Raw genomic sequence first — 21343 nt, 5'->3', positions numbered from 1 at the left:
AACGACAAGATTAGATATTGTTTGGTAAATTATTTGTGGTAAATAAATGTATATGTTTGATAATGACAACACAAACTATGTTTTCATTATAACATTTAAAATACTATAAAATAACATCTAAATATTGTCATTTAAAATCATAATTGACAAATGTTTATTTTTGGTAAAATTTAATTAATTGAGATATCAATTTCTTAAAATACATAATCAAAAATAAATTTAACATGAGATGAAAATTAATTGAATTTGTTTTCTAAATAAAGAATTCAAAACACGAAAATGCTTAATTGATTTATCTGAATATAAAAGATGTTTAGAAATGAAAATAACAACAACTAAATTTTCATACATGTTGAATTTCATAAACATCTCTTACATTTATGTTTTGCATTGTGATAATTAGATATTGTCGAAGTAAATTGTTCTTAGAAATTAGGTGGTATTGAAGTGGAAAAAATTGGTAGTAATGATTTCTTTTATAGTTTAATTTCAATTAATTTCTTTTACTAAAGCATTGCAACATGTGAGATTACTTTTATATATATATATATATATATATATATATATATATATATATATATGTATATGTATATGCTTTTACTTATTATTTAAGAGTGAAGTAAAAAAATATATAAATAATATTTTTTTATATAATTTCTTTTATAAATCATCTTTAAACTTACAAATTGTCTTGATTGAAATTAATGATGTTAGACTTATAGCTGCAATTTATATTGAAATTCTAATTGATTACAAATTGTTTTGGCGGTGCATAGATATGAGCTAACAACGATAGTAAATAACTACAGCCATCATGACACTGGAGTGAGTAAGAGTTCTAATAGAATAGAATTTGGGTATTCAATGTAAGATATTGAAAGAGGTGCATGTTTATTGCGTTTACATGGATAAAAAAACATGTTTGGTACGATATTTTAGTTAATGTTTAATTTATTTTATTAGTTAAAAAATTTATTTAATTATTTAATAAATATTTTTTTTAATAATTTTTAGTGTTTTTAAAAATACTATTTTAAGTAATATTTTTTTAAAATATTATCTTTTAGTTTTTTTATATTTTTTTCTTAATATATTTATCAAATTTTTTAATTTTTATTTTTAAATAAATCATAATTTTATTATTTTTTTTATTTTACTCTTCAAACGTAACTTTTCGGCTAATTTTCTCCCAAACAAAGTAAGGCAAAGTAGAAAGAATTAGGTGGAGGGGTGACAAAACATCAGTTAGATCCATTGGTTACTTAGATTCATTAGTTGCTTCTATATTGATTTTTTGAAGCAGAGGCAATGCCCATGCTATGCTAGGAAGCGGTTCCAGAAAATATGGCGAGAATTTTACTCCTTAAATAACTAAATGCTAATCATACGAACTTGTATTTTACAAATAAATCTTGGTTGTTCGAAATGTTGAGAAGAAGTAGCGAATCAAAGTGTATATTACAAATTAAGTTGAATTAGTCTTGAGTCAATGAATCTTTATTGGCCTAAGAATAATTGGAATAAAAAATTGTACCTTAAATTGTAGGACTTTCTTTCTGTCCTAAACTTTTATTGATAAAAAAAGTTGGAGTCATTATTGAAAAGTATTACTCTTTTTTTTATTGAAAAGTATTATTCTCTTATAAAAGCGATAAATTTACCATAAAAATAATATATTAAGAGCAAAGTTAGTCTAAAAAACTCCACTAAATCAATTTAGTGGTAAAGATTTAGACAATTTGTATAAGATCATAGTTTCTTACCTTATTGCTGCGAATTTGGGATTAAGGTAACCAAAAAAGTTACTTTAGATAATTTTCTTCATTCCTTCATTTTATGCCCAATATGCTAAAATATCTTACAATAAAAAATCACGAGAGAGTAGGGGCCAGGAACGAAAATACAAGAAATCTAAACCCTTATCACAAAATTAACGAAAACATCACTATCTTCCAACTTTACCCTCGGCTCGAAATTCCTATATATACATTGTTAGAGTTAAGCAAGGTTTGCCTAACCAGAGGGTCGATTCCTTCTTTTTCGAGAAACCATTCTATCTCTCTCTCAATTCACTTTCTCTCTCTAAAATGGCGGCAGCTTCTAGAAGATCAAGCGGACCAGTCCTCCGAACACTCTCGCCGGCGGGAAGGTTTCGCAGTTCCCGGCCACCGCCGGCGACCACCGCCTTCGCGTCCTCAACTTCAACCTTCTCCGCACGGTCCACCGCTTTCTTCCAGAACCGTTCCGGTTCTCCCACACGTGACAGTCTATACGGTTCTTCTTCCGGTTCGGTTCTCTCCGTCCGGTTCGGTTCAATTTCTCCGAACCGCTCCATCTCCGTCGCCGGTGCCGGAAGGCAGAGTCACCATCAGAAGCGAACCTGCATGTGCTCTCCGACGTCGCATCCCGGCTCGTTCCGGTGCAGCCTCCACAAAAGCTTCGGCTCGCGCTCGGCAGTGTCGGCGGCGCCGGCGTCAAATCGGTTGAACGCGCGGCGGTCGGCGATGACGAACTCGCTCGTGAGAATCCGCGGCGTCGAAGGCGAATTGGTGAAGCGAGCCTTGGCGGCGCTGATCCGGCCGTCGTCGCACCAGCAGCGTCGCCGCGGTGACTTCCGCCCGCGGCCGAGCAGGCTCTCTGTCATGTTCACAGCAAAAGATTAAGAAAATTTGTGAATAATAATTCTGTGAATCAACAGAAGCTTAATCGCACCGAGAAAAAACCGCCGTGGACGGCGGCGATTCGGTGGAAACGGTTTGAGATTTTGAACGGATTATCTTTTTTTGTTACTTCTAGATCCGATATCCGATCGAAGATTGTGGATATGCATCGTTCTTTGTGTGTACAAAATTGAGAATTATAATTTAAAAATATAAATAAAATATAAAATAGAACTCAAATGAAATATTAGTCAGCAGTGGCTTCCATTGATGGCGATGCTTGCAAGTTCAGCTCGCAATTTCATCTAAACAATTTTGATTAAACTCATTAATCCAAAATTAAAGCAGTTAAACTTTTCTTGAATTTTGTTTAACTAGTCCCCACTCTGAATTCAAAGTATGGTTTCCGTTGGAAATCCGAATTTCATGCCTCCAAGCATTATAACTTTTTTACTATTTTGGGTGTTTTTTTTCAAACAAACTATTTACTGTTCGTGTTCGCTCCGTTGTTCAATATTTCAATGTTATCTTTCCCAATTTTCACTGTTTTCGGTTTTATTTATTTTTCTGTTTCTTTTCTCGCCGGTGCATCTTCCGTCACCGTTCGGTTAGGTCTAGTGTATTTCCTTTCTCCTCCTCCTTCTTCTTTTTTTCCCCCTTCAATTTTCCTCTGTACAAGTGATTTTATTCATAGGTGGAAAGCTGCAGCTTTTTTTTTTTCTTTAAAAAAAATAATTATTTTCCATGTAATTCTTATCTGATTAATTGTCGTCATCGCGTTTGTATGTAATAAGTGTTTATTTACTTTTTCGGTAAACATATTTTAAATAAGTAAACAATAATTTTACTTTTATTTTGCTATTAAATTTTTTTTTTTTGTTTTGCAGGGATTGTTGTTCTTGGTACTTGGTGGCATAGTAAAGCATGAAATTTGTTTTGGACACGTATAACGGTTGACCAAGTCGATGTGCCTTCTATCTCACACGACAGGAGTTTTTAGTCTATCTTTATTTGAGTTCCTCATAAAATTTTGACAAGTTGATCAATTTGGATTTAAATCTGATCATAACATCAACATCAAGGGAGATAAAAACAAAATATTGGACAATGAATCAACCTCTAGAGATAGTATGTTATTGCATAAAAAAAGAGATAGTAAATTAATTTTAAGATAACTATTCTCTTAAAATATCTCAAAATTTAATTTTAGTTCTTATAAAATTTAACATATATTCTTTTAGTTGTTTATAAAATTAATATATTTTTCCTTTTATAGTTTAATAGAAATACATCTTTTTAGTCTATAAAAAGAGATTAACACAGTGTGTGAGATGTGGAGTTGGACTTTTTGGAAAATATGAATAAGATTTTGATTACATTTATCTTAGATATATTTCAAATTTATCTTATATTCCCTTTAGATTTATCTCATACTTCGATTTGAAAAGTTACTTATTTTTAGGAAATATTTTTTTTATATTTATCTCAAAGATAAAATTTTCATATTAGCTAAATAAAACAAGCTCATATTTTCTTAGAAATAGATATATTTTATCATTAAACTTTCTAATTTTGAAATCTTATTGGTCCATTTAGCTATGGATAATTTTTCTTCGAAATATAATACAAAGCACTTTTGGACAACCAAACTTGTGTGACTCTGAGTCTAGCTATCAAACCATACTTAAATCGGCAACTCTAGGACTCTAGTATGCCATGAGGGACTCGAGTCTAGGTTGTTAGGATTTGATTCTCTCAAACTCAAGTTCCTAAGCCTACTAGGCACAAATTCAAGTTTTCAAGGTTCCTAGCCTAGTCTAGTGTGTGAGACTTTGTTTAGTGGGTTTTTTAGTGACCTAGATTGATAATTAAAGCCCTAAATACCTTTGATATACCTAGGACATAGACTCTTGTTAGTCCTAGTGATACTTGGAGAGTTTACAAGACATACTAGGACACAAACTCTTGCTCTTCAATCTTGGTCTTGAACCTTGACTTCACAACTTCTATTTTTTGCTTTGGCTTGACTTTTTGAGAGTGTTTTTGTTGGTTGGTTTGTCTTCATCAAAACCCAATGGCAGAACTTCATTGGATCTTCATCTTGAGTTCTTGGAAGTTCCACAGCGTAGGGAGTCATGTTGTCATTCATCTCTTTATTGCTTTCATGTTGCTTTTTCCCTTGCAACATGTTTTCTCGCTCAAATGAAGGGTAAATTTGTAATTAATATGCCTCTATCTTTAAAGAAAAAAAATATTTTTGTATTACCTTTGGTCATATATGATGCTTCGTTTTTGTTCCCAAATTTATGATATTGTGGAATTTAAGAAACACACCCACTCGCATACTTGAATGTCATTTCAAAGTGAAAATTGAGCAGACACATTCATACGAGAGTGATTGAATTTGAAAGGATTATTTGTGTCTATTTAAACCCCCAATGACCCTAATGGAGATTGTTTCTCAACCCGCAATAGTATTTGAGGTTCATTTTATTCAATCATAAAATTTTGTTGTATCGAAACAATCATACCATTTCTTTATCAACGTTAAGTGATGTAGTTTATTACAAGTCAAGAATGTGTCTAGATAAGGGGCAAAACATTGATTCTTGTCTTTATTTTTTTAGGTTATATAAGAGATTACACAATAGTTATCAATAACAGTTCTTTTGATATTAGTAGTTCTTTTGATCATTGGAAAGGAAGGAATGTTCGGGTTGATTATTTTCAATTATAAATGAAGGGAATTTTGTAGCTTCAAAGTCTCCATCCACTACAAATACTAATACATAGGTATTTTACCCTTTAATCATTCACCATAATCAACTAAATCCTTTTTTCTTCCTATTATTCCTTGTGGTGGTGTGGATTTTCCAACGCTCGCACTCCATGTCCCATCAAGTCCAATCCCTACTTGGGTTAAGCCCCACCATGATGTGTAGTATATCAACCTTTTATTTAACATCTTCCCTTTTTCTAATAGCATATTCATAATGTGTCGTCATTTACAATCATGTTGGCGCCTTAGCTTGATTCATTGGCAGGTATAACAATCATTTTACATGACAGTGAGTCATTTCCTTACTATGTGTTTGATAAAATGTTTGCCTCAACTACATTGGTTTGCAGACTTCTAATAGAATGAAATTTGAATATTTTTTATAAAAAAATTGGGTTTAATTATAATTTTTTATTTAGCCACTACAAAAAAAAATTATGATGAAAACTACTCTATGAATCAATTCTCTTTTGTTTATACAAGTTATAGGGTGATAAAGTTGATCCCCAATTCCCCATACTTGATTATTTTTTTAATCCCTATGTGATAAATGGTAATGGTATATTAGAATTCCAATAGGGTTATTTTGATTATGCATGTTAGGGTTAGGATAAGGGGTTTAGAATTTGTTGATGTTTATGTATAATTGGGGAGTTAGGGTACAAACGTTTGATGATATATGAGGTGAAACCTATAGTATGTATGCTTATCTGCATGAATTTTAGGGGTGGGTGGCCAAAGGAGGCCTCTGCTGTCATAGTTCGGACTATGGAGATCTATTGTGTTAGAACCAGAGACACTAGGTGGTCTTTGACCCCTCAAAAATCTATGATTTTCATGATAGCAAATATATTAAATTTTGTATGGACTAATGAATTTCATTGAGCTTTATAGGAAACATATCTTCCAACACATTCTTGGTAATGAAATCCTAAATAAGTCTCTTTATTCACTATGCTATCTAAGCGTCTGAACAATATGGAACTTGTTTTACAAATAGACCTCCCAACATCCAAAGTGTTGTAACTAAAACAAGCATCCAAACCTTTATGAAAAGCAGGATCTAAAGTGTTTTCCTCTTTTAAACATCCAATAGGAGTTAACTAACTTACACAAATGATTTCTATTTAAGTTGGCTAGTGTCCAATGATGAGTTTGTACACTTGTACAATTCGCGAGTTTGATACATGTTCTATAAACTGAGAAATATTTTTTATCCTTATATGATTTGAATTACTAATATTTTGAATTCAAGTGTGTACAAGAAAAAAACTCAATAGAAAGGAATATTCACTGCAAAATCGTTGACAGTACAAGTAATGGAGTAAAAAATCACATAACGCAAAAAGGACCGTTGTATTCATTCAAACTTATTGTTTGGAAAGTCAAAAGTAACTTTGATTAATGGTACCTTTCAAGTTTTTGAAGGAGAATTGGTCATATAAAGTGAACCAATATAAGATACGTGTGTATACTCTCTCTTTTAAGTTTTAACTTGTTTTTCTATTAGGCTCACTTTAACACACCTGGTGTCGCAACCTACCCTTCGACGGGAGGGCGACGCGAGACTCACGGGTGCGTCTTCCATGGGAGGAAAATGCGCGGAGTCGCCACCAACGTTTATTTGAGGAAAACGTCGGAAAAACCGAAAAGGTGTGGTCTATGAACTTTAAACGTGAAAGGTTCGGGAGTTGTGCAAATATGACTTTCAAAATTATGTATTCCCCCCCCCCCTTTTTAATGTTTTATGTCTTTTTATGCCTTTTTGTATTTTTTGTCTTTTTTGTGGTCGACAAGGGTGTTTCCCTCGCTCCTACGTCTCATCAATTTTGATGAGAAAATCAGACCTACGTAGTTCCTTGAGAACTAAACGTTGGTTAAGTTTATTTTTATCTTTTTTCGCAAGATATATTTTAACCGAACAAAAGGTCATTTAAGGCGTTGGACCATTAAACGATCTTTTGATTTTGAAAGGAGACACACGTTAAGGCGTTGGACCATTAACGATCTCTTGGGGAGGTCGACAAAAGTGGTAAAGTTACATATTTATTTTATGTTTTTGAACGGTCCATGTTAACTGATAAAAGCAAAGAGGACCGCTTAAGGCGTTGGACCTTAAAACAGTTTTTTAGTGATTTTTACGGACAAAGCTTGATTTGTGAGTTGAGTTTAGCCTTAGTTTCACTTTGGTTATTTAGTCAATTAATTCAAGGAAACTTCCAAAGAAAAATGTGATTGATTTTTTTGATTATTTTATTCAAAGATATTTTGATTATTTTATTATTATTATTTTGCCCTTTTTTGGTTTAATCGAGATTACAGCGTGAACGATCGGTTGAATTTTATTTTAACAGTGATTAAACAAGATTACAACACAAATGATCGGTTAAAATTCATTTTATCATTTATTAGGTGAGAAAACGGCTTAAATAAACGGTTAAAACACGTTAAAAGGGAGTATGGAAAACAAACGAAATGAAAATAAAAGTACGCGAAACAAGTGGGGACCACTAAGGGTGCATAGAATGAATTGAAAGATTCGATTTCGGGAACTTACCGGTTGAAGACCGAAGAATGACGAAGAACGAACGAAGAACGGTGAAGAATCTTCACGAAATCCCTCACGGAAACGTCTCAGAAGCATTACGGAAGAAACTCGGCTTGGATTTTTTCCACGGAAACAATTTCCCTCACTAATTTCGAGAGAATCCTCAAATACCAAAAGGGCTGAACAATTTACTCTGCCCCCTTTCCCCTATTTACAAGAGAAAAGAGGGAGGTGGTTGCCGCCCAGCTCGCCCAGGCGAGCAGGGTTGCTTCCACTAGAAGGCACTGCCTTCTGTTGGAACCCTCTGGAAGGCCCAAGTGGGCCTGGTTGCTATTTGCACCCCCCTCTTTACTAAATACACCCTTTGTGTTTTTTTGTTGATTCCTTTCCGAAATGTTATGGAACTTTATGGATTATGTAACGACATCCATTTTCTTTCTGGAATGTTTGTGAAACTTTACAGATTATGCAACAATGTTCTTTTTGACTCCTGGAATGTTGCGGAACTTCACGGATTGCGCAACAATGCTTGTTTTTTCCTTTCGGAATGTTGCGAAACTTTACAGATTATGCAACGATGCTCTTTTTGACTCCCGGAATGTTGCGGAACTTCACGGATTGTGCAACAATGCTTGTTTTTTCCTTCCGGAATGTTGCAAAACTTTACAAATTACATAATGATGGGTGTTTAAACATTTTGAGGCGGTCAAGCGAAAGTCGCTTGCCAACAAACAATGGTCCCCGGACGAAATTAGGGTATGATAGTTTCCCCTCTTTACTTATCTTTTATTGGAGATAAAAGCAAAGTAAAGATAAGACACTAATTTCGTTCGAGCATAACATCATTCGGCCGATCAATATCCCCAACCAGCAGGACCTGTCATTCAAAAAGAAAAGAAAAGGCATCAGAAGTGTCAACAAAACTTCAGTGTCTTGAAAGCGACAAAATGGGATAACCACGACATTTCCACATGCTATCGAACTTGATCGTCCCCACCCAGCAGAGAAGAATCTCGTGCGTCATCGGGCCTGAATGTCTCTGGATGATGAGAGTAAAAACCTGCAAAATTTTTGAAAATAATCAGAATCGGACGACCAACATCATCCTGATACCGTCGAACTCGTTCGCCTTGGTTGACGAAAGGTGCTGACAACCATAAGGTATCTCCACCTGCCACCTGACTCATTGTCCCTGGATTGACAAAGGGTGCAGAAGATGACATTAGTCTCTGCATGCTACCGGACTCTGAGTCTGATGAATAGCGAAAGAGTGTTTATACGGATAACCACTTGGGTATCTCCGCCTGTCACCTAACTTCACGGGTTAGGATCAACAAAAATCATTTGTGCGGATAACCACTTGGGTATCTCCGCATGTCTCCTGAATTCACGGGTCAGGATTATAGAAACCATTTGTACGGATAACCACTTGGGTATCTTCGCATGTCACCTGACTTCATGGGTCAGGATGACAAAAACCGTTTGTATGGATAACCGCTTGGGTATCTCCACATGTCACTTGACTTCACGGGTCAGGATGACAAAGGTGCAGAAGACGATGTAAGTCTCCGCGTGTCAACAGGTTTGCTTGCCCCTGATTGACAAAGGGTGTAGAAGACGATGTTAGTCTCTGTATGCTACCGGACTCTAAGTCTGACGGATAGCGAAAAAGTGTTTATACGGATAACCACTTGGGTATCTCCGCTTGCCACCTAACTTCACGGGTTAGGATCAACATAAATCGTTTATGCGGATAACCACTTGGGTATCCCTGCATGTCATCGGACTCACAGGTCACGATAGCAAAAGGTGGGGTGGTCGACAAAAGCGAGGCTTTTGCTCCTACGTATCCTCAATTTGTGATGAGGAACTCAGACCTACGTTGTTCTTGCTTTTGTGAGACTAAAATAGTCTCGGTGTTCTTTCACTAAAATGCGAACATGCTTTAGTAAAGAAACAAAACCTCCAACTGATCAGAGCAACATATGATTTTTGATGAAAAACAAATGTGTCTATTGGGGAAGGAAAGTACGTTGATGAAATTTTCTCATAACCATAAATGAGATTTTGGATGTTAGCATTTCGTTTCGAAATGACCATTTAGAGGAAACACTGGGTCCAACAAAATAGAAGAAAATCACTCGAAGTGTATCAATCTCACACAGGTAAGTGTTTTATCTTAATTCCGAACCATAGATATGTCATGACTTAATTTTGCAAATCATTTCCTATCAAATCAAAGATAACATGCATGATCATGGATCAATAGGACTTTTTTGGGAATGATGTTTTGGTGAGGAATTTGGCTCTGAGTGTTTAGACATTTTCCTTTTCTATTTTTGTTTAGTGCGGGGTGAGAAAGTCGCAAGCACACAAGATTTTGGTTGGCGATCAAAGGGAGAGGACCACTTCAAGTCGTGGTTTTCTTTATTTTCTTGTTTACTTGTGACAATTCTATATTGTTCAGATATTGTCTGGTCCAAAGACCTTTCTGTATTATTCTTTTGCTTTCTTCCGGTCTTTGATCGGGAACTTTCTTTTCTTTCCTTTCTCTTCTTTCAAAGGCAAGGATGGGCATTCTCACCCTGGGTCAAGGGTTATGGTGAGTTGGGATTTTGGCTTAAGACTTGTAGAACGGCTGGACATGATATATGTCGGGGTGTTGGTTTGGCCAGCGGTTCAGGGATAAAGGAGATGTCCCACATTATTTCCATGATACACATGCAACAATGATGTTTAGGAAATTTTATGCAAAACTGGTCATGCATGCACCCATGTGGACACTCAAGCATCAAGTTTTTATGGTCATATGACACTAGGGCTCAGGATTTATTTTTTCCTATTTTAGTTAACCCAGTGTTTCCAAAACATGTTATTTTATCAATTCATGCATTCATCCGAGTCCATTTTGGGTGTTCGGGAAAATTTTCACAACATTCACCCATGTGAACAACATTTTGTGAGATGCACCTACTTTCGTTTGCAAATAATTTTCTTATGCTACATGCCCAACTATCCAACATACATATTTCGCAAGGCGCTTTGCCTACCTACCTAACCACACACACATACATATTTGCAAATCATAACCACACATACATATTTGCAAAGCATTTTTGTTACCTATCCAATCCCACATATGTATTTGCAAGGCATTTTTGCTACCTATCTACTCCATTTTGAATGGCATTTTTGCTATATGTTCACATTTTATTCACATATATGGTCATACACTTGAGAGGCAACTTCATGCTATATATTCACACATATTTACATTCATTTGAAAAGCAATTTCATGTTACACATTCATTGGAAAGACAATTTTTGTACTACTTATTCACATTTTTGAAAGGCAATTTCATGTCATATGTTCCTATTTTGGGAAGCATTTTCGTGCCATATTCAACATATATGCACACTTGCAAAGTACTTGGCTACCTATTCTATATACACATGTACATGGTGAACAAAATTTTCACACCATCTAGGTACAAAGAAATCATCATGGTGCAACCCAAACCAAGTGGTGGCCTAAAGGGGAAACCTCACCAACATGCTCTCATTTTCATGTCTTCTTGCATTCAAAACCAAAGGCTTGGGTTCTTAGGCCTAAGTCACATTTCTGCATTTACCCTAACCTCTGCACGCTGTCCACGAATCCAAAAATGGCAACCATGCATGCACAAACCAACTCTATAAACAAAATTCACAAATTTATGCGCGAATGCCATTGAGGCATTTCACCAAACACTTGGTGGGCGCACTTTTGGGTATAAACAGGAAGGGAATGGGGGCAATGTGGCTTGCCCAAACATTTCATAACACAACCTAGGCCTAAGGCCATCCCCTACGACCCCCCAATTCAATGAATCAAAGCATGAATTTGCCCCAAATTGCCTCACGAAATTGGTCAAACATGTGCAATTTAGAGCATGAAAAGGGCATCAATGGAAAACTAGAGGCCAAAGGATAATGTACTTACTTGTATGGAGCGATCAAGGACACTAAAATAGAAGCAAAAGCACAAAAATGGTGGCCTAGGGTCGGAAAAAACCGCAAATCTCGTGGGTGCTACGTTTTTAAATGAGGGAGGGGAGTTTTTGGGTGGAGAGAAACTCACCCTCCCCTTGTTTTTATGTTTTCTGGTGCAGGGGTGCTCGCCCAGGCGAGCTAACCTTGTGCATTTTTTTTTTGCGAAGAAAGTATGTTTTCTCTATGGGTCGATGTTCGCTTACTCGAAACCCCTAGGGTAAGTTAGTCACCCGATCATTACCTTAGAGAAATAACAATAATAATAGGTAGGAATTTAAAGGATACTAGGCTGCCTCCACATAGCGCTTCTCGATCGTATGGAGCCAGACGCGGGACAACGATTTGTTGACCACGGGCCTAGTGTCCATTCGTACCCGTCCCCGAGCACCTGAAAGCAGGAAATAACATTGTGCAGCAAATCGTGGCCATGTTACCACTTACCTCGATTCATCTCTGTCTTGGATTTGACGTGGTATTTGACCATTGCTTAAAGCGATCATGTCCCTGTCACAAGATAACAAATATGCATGTGCATGCGTATGCATGAGCATTTTCAAACGCGATAATTTTTTAGCAAAAGTTTGTCGGGTTCAATTTTAATTAAGTGCTTGGGGCATCCCCATGGATTGAGCGAAAAGGCTCGGGTCATTAAAGGCTACGCATCTTTTAAGGTCACAAAGCGAGGATCAGAACAACGAGACCCCAACCCCACGTTCTTTAAAATATTGCGATGAGAAAATTACAGAGGACAAGAATCCCTGGGGGAAACCACAAAAAATAAAACATGCAGCGACTTCCTTAATTGTCCTAGGTCTTAAGCGTAGTATCGCTTGACAACGTCGGAGTTCACGGGTGAAGGTAGTTCCTCGTCATCCATGTTGGCAAGCATAAGGGCCCCTCCAGAGAAAGCCTTTTTTACGACGAAAGGCCCTTCGTAGTTCAGGCCCCACTTTCCCCTATTGTCTTTCAGGGCTTGGGAGACTGTCTTTAGTACCAGGTCCCCTTCGCTGAACCTGCACAAGCGTACCTTCTTGTCAAAAGCGTTCTTCACCCACTCCGAATCCTTTAAGGCTCATAGTGGCCAGACACTTGCCTTCTATGAGATTAAGCTGATTGAAACGTGCTTGGGCCCACTCCAAATCCTTTAATCTGGATTCCGCCAAGATTCTTAATGATGGGACTTCCACCTCAAATGGTAGCACGACCTCCATTCCGTATACCAACGAGAACGGCGTTGTCCCGGTTGAAGTGCGCATCGAGGTTCGGTAACCATGTAGCGTGAACGGGAGCATCTCGTGCCAGTCCTTTTATGACACAGTCATCTTCTGGATAATCTTCTTGATATTCTTGTTGGCCGCCTCCACCGCTCCGTTCATCTTGGGTCTGTAGGGTGTGGAATTGTGGTGTTGGATCTTAAATTCCTCGCTCATTAGTCTGCCCTTAAGATCTTCCTAGCCATGGTGTGCCCGTTAGCATGCGTACCGAAAGATCCCTCATGGACCTCCCCCAGCATGCTCTCAGCTTCTTTAGTGTTCACGCATCGGAGCAAAACCATGTCATGGTTTCTCTTGTATAGTATGCTTCCGCTCAAGAAGAAACTGGCCACCAATCTCCTTAACGTCCTCTTGTCGTTGTCGGAAGCCTCTAGTGGGTACTCTTTGCTTTCAACATATCGCTTGATGTCGAAATACCAAGGCTTACCGTCCCACTCCTCTTCCACTAAACAGAAATGTGTGGGTCTACCGCGACACCTGAACTCAATGTACGGTAGGTCTCCGCGCGGTGTCAGCTAGAACATGGATGCTAAAGCGGCAAGCGCATCCGCTATTTGATTTTCCTCTCGAGGAACGTGATAGAAAGAGATCTCATCAAAGAACTCAGCCAATTCCTTGATATAGGCCTGGTAGGGTATCAATTTGTGATCCCTAGTCTCCCATTCTCCTCTCAGCTGGTGAATTACCAGCGCCGAGTCTCCGTACACCTTGAGTAGCTTGACGTTGAAGTCAATTGTTTCTTGGACGCCTAGAGTGCATGCTTCGTATTCAGCCATGTTATTGGTGCAGTCGAACCCTAGCCTGGCCGTGAAAGGTATACATTGATTGTCCGGAGAGACCAATGCTGCCCCAATGCCATGGCATAGAACGTTTGACGCCCCATCGAACCACACAATCCACTTGTCTAGCTTCTCTTCAAATGAGGTCATGATGTCCTCATCCGGGAACTCGGGATGCATGGGTTGATAATCATTGAGAGGCTGCTGAGCCAAATAGTCCGCCAAGGTGCTCCCCTTTATCGCCTTTTGGGTGACATAGACTATATCGAACTCGGATAGCAAAACTTGCCACTGAGCGATCTGCCCCGTGAGAGCAGGCTTCTCAAAGATGTACTTGATCGGGTCCATCTTGGATATCAGCCAGGTGGTATGGCTCAGCATATACTGTCTTAAACTATGGGACGCCCAGACCAAAGCACAACATGTCCTTTCCAGCAGGGAGTAGTTCATCTCACAGGCCGTGAACTTCTTACTTAAGTAGTAGACGACTCGCTCTTTTTTCCCGAACTTGTCATGCTGCCCTAACATGCACCCCATTGACTCATCCAAAACCGTCATGTACAAGATGAGAGGTCTCCCGGGCACCGGCGCCATAAGCACGGGAGGGTTCATGAGGCATTGTTTGATTTTTCCAAACGCCTCTTGTCAGTCCTTGTTCCAGTGGATGTACTGGTTCTTGCATAAGAGCTTGAATAGCAGCTCACAGGTAGTTGTGAGCTGTGATATGAATCTGGAAATGTAGTTCAAACGCCCCAAGAAACCTCAGACCTACTTCTCGGTACGTGGTTCTGGCATCTCAAGGATGGCTTTTACCTTTTCGGGGTCCACCTCTATTCCTTTCTGACTTATGATGAAACCCATTAATTTTCCTGACTTGACCCCGAAGGTGCACTTAGCGGGATTTAACCTCAATCGATACTTCTTAAGCCTTTCGAACAACTTCCGCAAGTTGACAAGGTGTTCCTCCTCGGTTTTAGACTTGGCGATCATGTTATCTACATAGACTTTGATTTCTCAGTGCGTCATGTCGTGGAACAAAGCCACCATAGCCCGTTAATAGGTTGCCCGGCGTTCTTGAGCCCAAAGGACATCACCTTATAGTAGAACGTCCCCCATAAGGTGACGAAGGTGGTCTTTTCCATATCCTCTGACACTATCTTTATCTGATTGTATTCGGAGAAACCGTCAATGAAGGAAAATAAAGCGAAATTGGCCGTATTATCCACAAGGACATCGATGTGCAACAAAGGGAAATTGTCTTTGGGACTAGCTCGATTTAGGTCTCGATAATCCACACTCATTCATACCTCCCCATCCTTCTTAGGGACTGGCACAATGTTGGCAACCCATTCCGGGTACCCAGCAACAGCCAAGAAGCCAGCGTCAAATTGTTTCTTTACTTCTTTTTTTTTATTTTCAGGGACGTCTCGGGCTTCATCCTCCTCAGTTTTTGCTTTACCGAGGAACACTCAGGATTCAGATGTAATCTGTGTTGTACGATGTCAGAACTCAAACTGGGCATATCTTGGTACGACCAAGCAAAGATGTCTTGGTAGTCTTTCAGCAGGACCATTAATTCTTTACGGATGGATGCGGTCATACCCGTGCCTACTTTTACTTCCTTCTTTCCACTACCGGTACCTAAGTCAACGAGTTTTGTCTCTTCTTGATGCGGCCTCATCTCTCGATCCTCCTGAGCGATTATCCTCTCCAGCTCTGGGGAAGCCCTACATCCTCGTCCTGTTCATCCTCTGTCCGACTTGCTTCTTGCTCGAAATTGACGATCGGGTCCCCGGTATTAGTACCTTCGCGAGACTTGTCGTCGGATCTGTATCGTATAAGCGTAACAAGGTAATAAACATGCAAATGAATGAGAATAGGTAGAGGCGCAGGAACAGATGAAGAAAGATATTTATATTAACTTAGGAACAAAAGACATAATGCCTTAACAAAAGGAAACCCTAAAGTCTAGGCCCGACGGTAGAGTTTTAAAGCCAAAAAGGTTACATTATGCTTGTTGTGTAAACCCCCGGGCGTTCCTCCACCCGCCAATTTCCTAGTTGGAAACCGTGAGGGCATCGCTGTACCAAATCCGATCTCCTCGGGGAGTCCTCATCGCATATCGCGGTGACTTGTCCCTCGCGTATTAAACCCACACTTACGAAGCTCCTACTGATGTGGCATGGCGGAGCCTCTTTGGCTTGCTGTCCCGATCGCAGGCCTTGGCCTTTGTTCTTCCTTTTCGAGATGTTTTTCCTTATGTCAGCCGGTGTAGGTTTATATCCTAACCCAAACTTCCCGCGGTTTCCTCTGGTGCTTACCAGGCCGGTCCTGCCGCCGTTGTTCTTGCCCAAACCCATTCCGGGCTTGTAGCCGTGCCCCAACATCACCCGGGCCACCATCATTGCCGCATCGGGCAGGCGGGGCTACCTAGGGAGGGAATCTATGGAGGCAATTCTTACTACCTCAAAAGATTGGAATGCCGTTTCCAATGACTCTTCCATGGCTTCCACATATGGCATAGAGGAAGGACAACTTACTAGGACGTCTTCCTCACCTGATACTATGACCAAATGTCCTTCCACTACAAACTTCAGCTTTTGGTGGAGTGTGGAGGGGACGACTCCCACTGAGTGGATCCATGGATGTCTCAAAAGATAGGTGTAGGCCGGATTAATATCCATCACTTGGAATGTAACTTGGCAGGTATGAGGCCCTATCTATACTAGGAGGTCGATCTCTCCCCTTACCTCTCGGCGGCTGCCATCGAAGGCAAAGACCACCATGGAACTCGGCCTTAGATGGGAGGCGTTAAATGGAAATTTCTCCTACGTGCTCTTGGGCATCACGTTCAGGCTTGAGCCGTTGTCGATGAGTACTTTGGACATAACGTGTTCCATGCATTTGACTGACACATGTAAAGCCCTGTTATGTCCTCTCCCCTCGGCGGCGATTTCCTCTTCAACGAAGGTAAGGTAATTGTTGGCTGTGATGTTATTGACGATCCCCCCAAATCCTTCGATGGAGATGTCTTGGGCTACATGAGCTTCATTCAAGACTTTTACCAACAAAGCTCGGTGAGGCTCAGAGCTCATGAGCAGCTCCAGAAGGGAGACTCTAGCTGGAGTTTTGTTGAGTTGTTCAATGACTTTGAACTCACTTTGTTGGATAATGCGGAGGAACTCGCCGACCTTCTCGAGTGATACCCCTTTCTTGCCACAACCCTCTCTTCCCTCAGCAAAATCCTTTGTCGGAACATCCTCGTCTGGTGCGGGGATCACCTTGACATTTTGTCCTTCGGTCATCTTTGCTTTCCCTTTAGTGTTTGTGGGCTGTATCAGCAGGCTAGGGGGTGCGAACATGCGACCGCTGCTGGTTATGCCGCTCAGCCCGGTGATATTGGTCACTTTGGTCGATAGTGAACTGATATCGGTAGCTTCTTCCTTCCTACCGCCCATAGGGGCATACCTCCACAGAATTGCGCGGCTGTTCTCGTAAGGAAGCGGAATAGGTCTACCGCCCAACACTGTCGAGGGGCGTTGAGGCCTTTGGGGAGTCGTGTCCCTGGTGAAGTGTATTACCAAAGGTTTAGGCTTTTTAGGACCTTCTTCATCTGCCGACTGCATGTATACATGTTGTTCCTCCTCCCCCTCACTGTCGACCTCAAGCCGGCCTTGGTCTATCATTTGTTGTAATAGATTTCTTACCGCCGAACATGTTTCCATGTCATGTAGTACACCCAGATGCATTAAACATGAATCCTCTCTGTGCCCGCCGCAGGGAATCATGCCCGCCTTTTGTAAGGCTTTGTAGATAAACCTTCTGGAGGTCGTTACGTCCTTCAAAAGTTTGGGCCTGTGTGACCTACTCACCTCGATGGCATTAACCGCCCCTCCTCCATGATTGGCGAGCGAGTTTGTTTTTATGTTGGGTCCGTCCTCTTGAAAAGTCAGCCACCCAGCTTCTATCAAGCTTTGGACCTTGCTTTTCAAGGCCAAGCACTGTTCGACCGAGTGGCCTGGGGTTCCCCTATGGTATGCGCAGGTTGCGCTAGGGTTATACCATTTTGGGAATGGAGACTGGAAGATCTTTCTTAGAACCACCACGACTAACTGGTTAGCGATAAGAGATGGCAAGAGTTCCCCATATGTCATTGGGATCGGGGCAAAAATCTGAGCCTGTCTTGGCGAATAGTTCCTCGTCGTGTTGGGGCTTGCGCCAAGGTGAGCATTGTTGGCCGGGTGAGGTTGGGTCGGAGCCAGAGCCTGAAGAGCCCCTCCCTGTGGGGGCGTGGGCACCTTTGGTTGGGTGAGCGCTGTATCGGGAGAGGCCCCAGCACGAGCCGAAAAACTCGGGTGATGTTGTGCATATTGGTGGGTACCGTGGGGGGTTTGCGGCGGCTTTGGCCATGCAGGTGTTGAAGTGACGGTATGGGCATCTCCCTCTTTCTTTTTTGCCTTAGCTATTCCGGTCCTCCTACCGCTGGCACCTACCAGGGAGACATAATCAAACTTTCCCCTCTTCAAACCCGCCTCAATCCTTTCTCCGACGAAGACCAAGTCCGCGAAGCTGGAGGGCATGTAGCCCACTAATTTCTCATAGTAAAATATAGGCAAGGTATCCACCATCATAGTAACCATTTACCTCTTGACCATGGGAGGGGGTACTTGCGCTGCCAGGTCCCTCCAACGCTGAGCGTATTCTTTAAAGGACTTGTTTTCCCGTTTAATCATGTTTTACAGTTGAGTCCGGTTGGGAGCCATGTCAGAGTTGTACCGATACTGCCTAAGGAAGGCGGTAATCAGATCCTTCCAGGTATGGATACGGGAAGCTTCTAGATTAGTGTACCAGATGAATGCTGCCCCGGCCAAGCTATCTTGAAAGAAATGCATCAATAACTTCTCGTCCCTGGAATATGCACCCATCTTACGACAGTACATTTTTAGGTGATTCTTAGGACAAGTCGTCCCTTTGTACCTATCGAAGTCAAGTACCTTTAACTTCGAAGGGATGACGATGTCTGGCACCAGGCATAGGTCGGTCATGTCTATAAACGGATAATCGCCGAACCCTTCAACAACCCTCAATCTCTCTTTGATGAGATCGAGTTTCCCCTTTCCTTTCGCTGCCGGGGGTGGCCCTCCCACGGATAGAAACATTGGCTGTGTTGGGTGGCTTTGAGGTTCTCCCGTGATGTTGGGTTAAAGTAGTGCGTTGGGCGCTGGCCTCTCAACGTGAAATGGGGAGTAGGAGTCGACGTCTCCTTGAGCATGCTCTCGAGGATTCTCGTGGACCCTGTCAGGATGTCGAGAAGGCTCCTCTTCGAGGACGAGGGGAGGAATGTGACCCACGTCGTCATGTATGGCTGGTGGTGTGTAATTGGGTGGTAAACCGTAGGGATAAGTACCTCAGTTGTATCTCGGATAAGGGTTGCTGATGTGCCCCGGTGTGCTTCTCTCTCGTCCCACCATGTTTGGAATAGGGTGGTGCGCAGTAGTCGGGAGAGTCGGGTCTGCCTCGACAGCCGAACTAACAGCGGCGGCGGTGGCTGTGTTACTCTCCATTAGTTGTTTCATTCCCAGCATGGCATCCATCATGGAAGCCATTTGTTCTTTCAAAGCCGACATGTCGGCTTTCATCTGTTCCTATACTTCCTCTAGGTCACCCATCGTCCTAGATTTGGATCTGCTGCGATATGGATGCCTTGGGGCGCGCTTAGTTATGGCGTCTTTCCTAAAAAGACCAAATGTGAGGAGTACGTAATGAGAAATGAATGCATGCTAGAGATGAAATGTGAGAGTGATTTGATTCGCACCGATTTTCTTTGGAGTAAAATCACAAGATAAACTCATTTTATTCAGAAAGTTGTAACTAGGCAAGATCTGAGTGACAATATAAACTCCCTAACGGCTCCTAATTATATGGGCCATCAAGTCTATCATATGCTGGCAATAGTTGAGGAGCCCGTGAATCTCCTTGGGGGCGGAGTAGGCGCTGTCATTGCTTTGGCCTTTGCCAGCAATCTGGGAAGTTCTTGACTCCCGTTCAAAGTAAGAGCAAACCGGTCCATCCACATCGTTGCTTCTTGATGTAACGAGTCAATCACCCTTCCTCTAGCCTCCTTTTCCACATACACTCGGGCGTAGTCGTTTGCCACTTTGTGCTCGTGGGTGGTGGCTAAATTTAATTCTTCTTGGTACTTGCTGATGATGGCTAACATGTTTGTTTCGGTCTCGCATAACTGGTGAGACAAACTCCTCTTTGACCTTAGGCAAGTCTTCAATTTGTCCTTCAGAATCAAGCCATCTACTCACGACATTGGTCCCTTTCTTCTCTTCGGAGCTTAAGCTCGCTGTTACTGCCCCACAAAGCCCCTCGAAATTTGTTCCGGCCATGTTCTTCCTTACGGGCCTTCTTGGTCTCTTGCTCCAAGGCCTTGGCGGTGGCTATATTGACGTCTCTCAGTTTGGCGTTCTCTTTTCGGATCCTAACAGCTGCTGACTTGAACTTTTCTTTGACTATTTGGGCTTTCTCAAGCTCTATCTTGAGGGCCTGTACCTCTTCGTCTTCTTTCGGAGCTTCTCCCTCCATCTCCTTAGTGGTCCTCAAACTCCGGAGCCAATCCAGACCTTGTGCATAGACTTTCAACCACCTATGGTAATCGCCGATGGGCCCGTTGCTACTTCCCCAAAGTTCCTTGTCCTTCCTTTGCGACATTTCCCATGCCTTGTGGACCCTCTGAAGCACCCCCGCGTTGGTGCTATTGAAACCTCGTGTAATAAAGGGTGTGAGGCCTTCCTCTGATGGTTCCCCTCTCATAGGGTAACCAAGTTGTCTTATAGCGAGGATGAGATTGTAATTGATGCAGCCCCTCGTCCCCATGAACGGAACATTTGGAAATTTCCCGCACGAAATAAGAATCCCAGTTCTTCCTTCCTTCCATCGGGGGAACCAATTGATAAACGCTCTTTCTTTGCTTGCTAAGAGTTGGTCCCAGTTTGCCTCTTTTTTCTTGGTGCATGAGCGGTGGCCTTCTAGCGGGCAAACGTGTCTCATTTCTTGGCGAAAGAAGTGTGAAACCAACCATACATAGAGAGCCAGTGTACAACAAACAATCCTTGTATTGTTCTTTTCACATCTTCGGTCGAATGTGTCATATAGATCAACTAAGATAGCGACAACCGGGCTTTCCTTACGGTCGTAAAAGGCAAGAAAAGCATCAATTGCTGCCCGGTCTACCAACCCATCCACATTTGGAAAGAGGACCACCC

General features: G+C 41.2%; 2 protein-coding genes across 2 annotated transcripts; one reads left to right on the top strand and one right to left on the bottom strand.

Moving 5' to 3' along the window:
- The first annotated feature begins 1885 nt into the window (after positions 1 to 1885).
- LOC100794542 (uncharacterized) lies at positions 1886 to 2789 on the top strand. Its single transcript, XM_003533813.5, has one exon. The coding sequence runs from the start codon at positions 2088 to 2090 to the stop codon at positions 2661 to 2663; it is 576 nt and encodes a 191-aa protein (XP_003533861.1). The 5' UTR covers positions 1886 to 2087; the 3' UTR covers positions 2664 to 2789.
- A 14111-nt stretch (positions 2790 to 16900) lies between these two features.
- On the bottom strand, positions 16901 to 18652 carry LOC100777537 (uncharacterized). The gene has a single exon (XM_014761598.1). It carries the CDS (start codon positions 18650 to 18652, stop codon positions 16901 to 16903), a length of 1752 nt encoding a protein of 583 aa, XP_014617084.1.
- Between the last annotated feature and the right edge of the window lie 2691 nt (positions 18653 to 21343).

Source organism: Glycine max, chromosome 9, assembly GCF_000004515.6.
Source record: "Glycine max cultivar Williams 82 chromosome 9, Glycine_max_v4.0, whole genome shotgun sequence".
Classification (NCBI taxonomy): Eukaryota; Viridiplantae; Streptophyta; class Magnoliopsida; order Fabales; family Fabaceae; genus Glycine; species Glycine max.
This window is presented reverse-complemented; position numbering and strand designations above follow the sequence as displayed.